Source organism: Mixophyes fleayi, chromosome 1, assembly GCF_038048845.1.
Source record: "Mixophyes fleayi isolate aMixFle1 chromosome 1, aMixFle1.hap1, whole genome shotgun sequence".
NCBI lineage: Eukaryota > Metazoa > Chordata > Amphibia > Anura > Limnodynastidae > Mixophyes > Mixophyes fleayi.
This window is the reverse complement of record NC_134402.1, coordinates 23,809,541-23,816,104: the sequence shown is the minus strand read 5'-3', so window position 1 is coordinate 23,816,104 and position 6,564 is coordinate 23,809,541. Positions and strand designations below refer to the sequence as shown.

At 35.0% G+C, this 6,564-nt stretch overlaps 1 protein-coding gene across 1 annotated transcript; it reads left to right on the top strand.

Moving 5' to 3' along the window:
* The first annotated feature begins 2,156 nt into the window (after positions 1–2,156).
* Positions 2,157–5,645, top strand: LOC142103918 (nicotinamide N-methyltransferase-like). The gene is made up of 3 exons (XM_075188302.1): positions 2,157–2,335; positions 3,561–3,765; positions 5,121–5,645. The coding sequence occupies exons 1-3, from the start codon at positions 2,179–2,181 to the stop codon at positions 5,539–5,541; spliced, it is 783 nt and encodes a 260-aa protein (XP_075044403.1). The 5' UTR covers positions 2,157–2,178; the 3' UTR covers positions 5,542–5,645.
* The last annotated feature ends 919 nt before the right edge of the window (positions 5,646–6,564 follow it).

The window sequence follows — 6,564 nt, the reverse complement described above, 5'->3', positions numbered from 1 at the left end:
TAAAATATGAACTAATATCTCATGTTCTCATTTTGATAAATACACACATATATGCAGTGTTAAGGATACATGCTGGCAACAACTGTTATTCTGCTCTGTATCACAGTGTGTATGTAAGCTTTGTCTGAGTGTGTGAGTATGAATCTAACCTGCAAAAAGAATAGATGTGTCACTTAAACATGGCATGGAATTCAATTTTCACTCTTCCTTCCACAACACTTAGAAAACACTATCGTTTAGATAATTTTATTATTGCCCTGACTGTATAATCCTGTCTACATTGACATGTGATACAAATTTGATATTTATTAAAAAAAAATCAGATCTGATTACATAAACACTGAATAATTCTAGCAATTTTATCAATTTCCAAACAGAGATACAGCATAGATTCCAGACTGATAAAGCACTACCATGTGGATGGGTTTAATCCCAATACTGGAGGCATAAACTACAGACTGTTTTTTCAAGAATGCACTAAGTCTGATGGCATTTCTCTATAAAGCATCTGTATCAGGCATTTGAATTTATGGAAATCTCCTGGAAACTTATTTTGAAATAAGAAATTATTTTTTTCTTTTTTTTATGAAAATGTATTTAAAAAGCATACAAATGAGGGTGCAGCGTGGCTTATATGTGACGTGTATGTGATAATGTATGTAACCTATATGTCTGTTTATATGGAACTTGCAAGTGAGTGTGAATGTAAGTTGTATGTAATGCACTGGTAAACCCAGAATATATAATGTAATGGGAAATAATATTTATGGTGAAGCTTTTCAAATGTAAAGATAGAGCCTTGCCTTATATATGTATGTTTAGGTAAAAGAAATATAAATGCAATGGACATTTTGTATACAAAATCATCCTTGTCACAAGCATGACGTCTTCTTGCCTTAATTAATAATCTAATGGATAATTTTTAATCAAATCTGATTTCAAACCTAAATATTCACAATAACTTCATGAGAACTTTATAAAAGTTCATGATTGTTCTGAAGAAATCAATAGGGAGTGGCACATTGTAAAAATTATTCTAAATATAATTATTTATTATAAAATTATATATTATCATACAGTTGTATTTTTGCTCATCTTTCTAGCAAATAATGCTGATCAGTGAATAGTATGGATAATAAATAATAGTGACTTTGATATCGCCCAATCCTCTTGTAATAAAGATGACAGATAAAGAATAAATGGTGAACTTCTTGGATTATTGTTGTTGTCTTAAGATTAAGTAAACAGGCTCAGGGAAAGCAGGCCAACAGGTACAGAGGGTGAACGAATATTAGAAAGCGAACACAAGGAAAGAGGGCCTTGCTGGAGATAGCTTGCATGCTAATGGAAAGGGGAAGACACAAATACGGTGGCACTGATAGGGGAGAAAACCAGGACAGTGGAGTTAGGAGAGAGGCTGATAGACTTGTGTGTTCAAATGTATTTTATCTTTTTACAGATGCAGAAGCATCCTTCCTGCACATTCTAAATAAAGAAAAAAAAAACCAGACACATTTTTTTTTAAAAGAAACATAATAAAAATATATTAAGTTAAGTGGATCATTTTCTTTGTTGCTAAAAATAACTGGGTTTTTTTTCGAAGAAAATGTGTAATATTCAGACATATTTGTTAGTAAACTATGTTATAAGGAGTTATTGCTATCATGTGATAATGTGGTAATGCAGTGAAAGGGTTAATATGATGTTGTTGTCAGGAAATAGAAGTGTTTAGGAGTAATAAGGTCAATTAGGGTAAATAAGGAACTGCACGCATGTATGTTCAGAAGTGAATTTGGAGTAAATTCATATATAGTGAAAAATGTGCACTTGCTCCAAAATCACTTAGAAGAGCAGATTATGCCTATTTACAATTTACATCATATAAGTAAATTACTATCGTATTCACATTAGGATGAATGTCTCCAGTATGCTTGCATTGAATACGGGCGTACGTACGCAGAGGTTACATGCTCTGTATAAATGCACACGTTGCGTCCGACAATGAATCAGGCCAAACATATTTTATCAAAGTATCGGTTCATCAGCATGTGAATTCCCATAAACCATGAAATAGCGCAGACATAATATACAATCTGCTTTTAAGATCATTCAATCAATGTACTATATAATATGGTTCTTTTTTTCCTATTAGAATAACTCACAGTTGTAACATCTACAATGGATTCCTGCACCAGTCCTCTGACATATTACAATAATCATGCATTTAAAACAAAACAATATCTTGAAACATATTGTTCAGCTACAGTGGATAAAGAAATTTTACAGGAATTTAATGTATATCCAATGGAAAAGCTTCATAGGGTATTTTCCTCAGGTATGTGTGTAATGAAATATTAAAAGCAATTTGTACTTCATTTCAACATTTGACAATGTTCCCCCTTCTGCCTACTGCCTAGCAGAGCTGTAAAAAAACCCAAAAAAACAAAAAACAGGACAGCGGCATAGAAAGGTAAATGAATGTGGGGTGGACAGTGGAGTGATTTCATTGTCCACATCACTGGAGCGGTCCTTGAGTTTGATTCTTGTATAGACTGGTACAGTACCTTGCTTTTGCCTTGCAAATGTGATTTATGTGCAGGGGCAGGTTGGGCTGGGGGCCAGGGTGGCAACTTTCCCCTGTGCCGGTCCCATAGTAGTCTACCTTGGGCTGGGTCACTGGACCACCTGCATTTTTTCTGTAGAAATGTTCCTAATAGGCTCCTGAGTTGAGTCTCACTCCTCGGGCTAAAATTTGCCAGCCCTCCCCTGTTTATTTGTGATGGGCTGATACTATTTATTTTGTGTTTCATGTGTGATATGGTCTTTGCACTTTATAGACTATATTTTATGAAGTGTTTGTCTTGATTTTTTCATTCTATTGTATCTTAAAAGCTACTGGAAACAGTTGCACCACAATATAGTTTCTTGATCTATCCCTTTGCCACATACTCCTATATAGTGTTTTTGCTCTAGTAAATTTTAGTATCAATGTTTCACCTGCTTTATCTCTAAAATCAGAGACAGTATATTTCCTATCTTTCTATGGCTTAGATATTTTCCATTTTTCATGTTTTAATCCTTTCACTTTTCTTGTCCTCTGGACTTAAATGAAACGAGATATACCATAGCTGAAGATATGTCTAGTATTACACCAGAAATAGTCCTTTCCCCATTGTGAACTTACTACTACTTTAAACAATTGGCTACTGTACATTGATATCTTTAATGCATTTATTTTGACAAACTGCATTATATTTTGAAACTAAATTTTACCTTGTTACTTATTTTTTAGAAAAGTTAACAAAATTAATCCGTGTGTATGTGAAGGTGTCAGTTAATAAATTATGTGTACATGTCCGTTAATAAATTAATGTTCTTAAATAAATGTTAATAAATTAGTTCACAAAGGCTCCTTTCCAGTTTTTTATTAGCATTTACTTATATAGCGGTAATCATATTATGCTGTACAGAGAAAATGTAGTAATTTAGATGGATATGCTGCATGTAATTTTTCTTTAACTGAATATGTTTTATAACAAGTGTGTTATATTGTTCTGCAGAACATATTGGCAGAGATACCCTGATTGATATAAGTGGTGGTCATATCCTCTTTCAACTGTTTCCAGTCTGTAAGTTCTTTAAAGAAGTTATAATACTAGAACATAATGACCAATGCATCAAGGAACTGAGAAAGTGGATGAGTAATGATCCAGATGCCCATGATTGGTCTTATGCCTCAAAACTTGCGATGGAGCTAGACACAAGGTTATTATTATTATTATTTTCTCAATACTGTCCTAAAAGAAAAATCTGCTTTCCTTAATTAAACTTAGATATTTGGGTGGAAAATAACAAACTTTTCTAAATTCTTTTAATAATCTGGTCTATGTCAGGTCTGATCAAAGTGCCTTTCTTTTTGAATGCAATACCATCTATTGTACTGCATCTCAGAAGGGAAACCAATATTGGATGATTGATATACCTTATGCAGTTTCCCTGTTCACCACTTGAATGCCTCTTGAACTGGTAATAGTGCAATACTGTCACACATCGCTGTCCGGGTATCTCCACCCGAGCATCGGCACACCTGCTATCATCTTAATTCCTTCATTGTACATGCTGTCAGCAGCAGTCTGCACCTGTGCTATCCTTCACCTGTGTTATCTGGCCTATCTAACCATTGGTCAGTATTCCTTTTATAAGGCTCCTCTTCTCACCTTTTCATTGCTGGTTCTTCGAGACTTCACATGGCCTTAAACAGCTTCCTTCTCTCCGTTGTATCTACCCCTAATGCATAACCTGGATACTGCTGATTTCTGCCTACCTGTTCCACTCCATAGTGGTAATTACTCTGATCATTTGCTGTATATACTGTATATCTGATCTCTGCCTAGCCACCTCATTGTGGATTATCCTGTTCGGGCTCTTCATCTCCTTCTCTCTAGTGTTCTACTAAGAACCCATGTATCTGCCCTTCACTGGGTTTAACCTTCAGTGTCAAGTTGCCTCTCTGTTCTGTCTCACTGGGAACTTCACTAGAAGGACGCGACCAGCAGGGTGAAAGCCGCTGAAGCCCAAATCTCCTTGCGGAGATCTCTGGTGAATACCTTCTACTCTGTTAGACTCCGTGCCTCTGGGTGCGTCTGAGATCCTGCAGTCTCAGTTGGTATTGGCCACTCATATTTCCTGAGCAGTCCTGACAAATACATTACTGTACTTGATAAGTTTCAAAATACAAACTTAAGAAAGGGTATATCTGCAAACAAATCACTTCTTGAAAGAGGCCAAGTACCTATGTTATGCTAAGATTTGGGTCACCAGCTACTTTTATTAAATTTACAGTGGACATGAGCAGCACTGAACCCCAGTGCCCGTATCATTTTTGTTCAAGTAGTAATAATTTGACATTCACAACTCCTATGGCCCATCCACTCATTTTCCCTTCCAGCCTATGCATACAGAAACATCAATATTACAACCATTTTTATCATATTGTTAAGTGACCTTCATTGTTTTATACAAAACTAATGTAATTTTACATCCAATAAAGGTTGTGTACAAGGTTAGTATATGTCTATATTTTTAACATATTTTGGTAATATATTTGCTTCTATTTTCAGTAAAAGCTATCAGGACATAGAAGATATGCTAAGAAGTAAAGTGAAACGTATTGTGCCATGCGATCTTGCCAAGGACAACCCTACATCTCCTATAGAGCTACCAAAGGCAAACTGTGTCCTATGTGTGCGGACTCTGGAAGCTATTAGTGAAGATCTCAACGCTTACCGCAGAAACCTGAAAAATATGTCATCTCTTCTTAAAGTCGGGGGACACTTAATACTGTTAGCAGATATCAACGCTTCTTTTTATAAGATCGGGGATGATAAGTACCACATCTTAAATTATGATGAAGGCTTTTTAACAAAAGCTCTAAAAGATGAAGGGTATGTAACTACATGTTTTGAAACTATAGGAAAGGTATCATCCTCTGATCTCTGTGACCTTGAAAAAACAGTTTTTGTTGTTGCCCAAAAACAGTGAGATGCAATAAACTTCCTTAACTACTTCAACACTAATTTAAGATTAAGCTTATTTATTTTTAGTTTACCAAGGTAAATTTTAGATTGATTGTCACTGGATAGACATATATATTTTTTGGTAATATAGTATAATTTTTTTCGTTTTTTTTTAAATGTAACCAGTGACTAGGACAATCACAACCTCTAAAGTGTGGTATTGTGATAGGATTATTACATTTGTGTGGCTAATTGAGCTCTTTAATGGCAGGAGGAGCTGAATCTCACAGCGGAGAGCAAAAGCACCCACCTCTTATGCCACAGGAGCTTCAGATGAATAATATTTAGATTATGGCAGAGACAAAAACTATGGTACTGTATAGAAAAGTAGCCAAGTTGGGTAACACCTTTATGGAATCCATTTACTTTTCTGAGATTGTTTTGTTTTTCATCTCTTTATATTTAATTATATAAATTCAAAATTCATATATATAACTACTATGCAATTTCCAGTGGGTGGTGTGTCTTTTTTCTTTTACATCTTTAAATGTAGAGTGCCTGTCATTGTGAATTTATATTAGTCATAGGAGAGATTTCATTCATTCAACATAGTGTAAATCACTGTGCAGGGTCCATAAAAAAGAACCATAGAGAGACTCACGAACAGGTTTGCAGGGAACAGACCCGCACTGGCTCATTAAAAAATAAAAAATATACTATATTGTTCACATGAAGACAAGATGCTGTTACATGGCTTGAGGATTGTTTCAGTCTGACTTTCATCAGGGGTAAATAAACTTTACTTTCACACACTTTATAAAGTCCCATTTGAGCCAAATTGTGTGAACCACACTAATTAGCTAAGAACACTAACAAACATATGTCTAAGACATACTCCAATTGGACAGTGCCCACAAGGGCATCAAAACTGCAATCCACATGCAAAGCCAATAGCATAATACATGATAAACATAGGGTTCCCAAGCAAAATACACATCAAAGCCAACGCAAAAGAAAATAAGTGATGAAAAGACATTCTATGCAATAT

Coding starts and splice junctions, on each gene's coding strand:
- LOC142103918 (XM_075188302.1), top strand. CDS start 2,179: ATGGATTCCTGCACCAGTCCTCTGACATATTACAATAATCATGCATTT. Junction 2,336..3,560: donor TCATAGGGTATTTTCCTCAG/GTATGTGTGTAA, acceptor ATTGTTCTGCAG/AACATATTGGCAGAGATACC. Junction 3,766..5,120: donor GCGATGGAGCTAGACACAAG/GTTATTATTATT, acceptor TTCTATTTTCAG/TAAAAGCTATCAGGACATAG.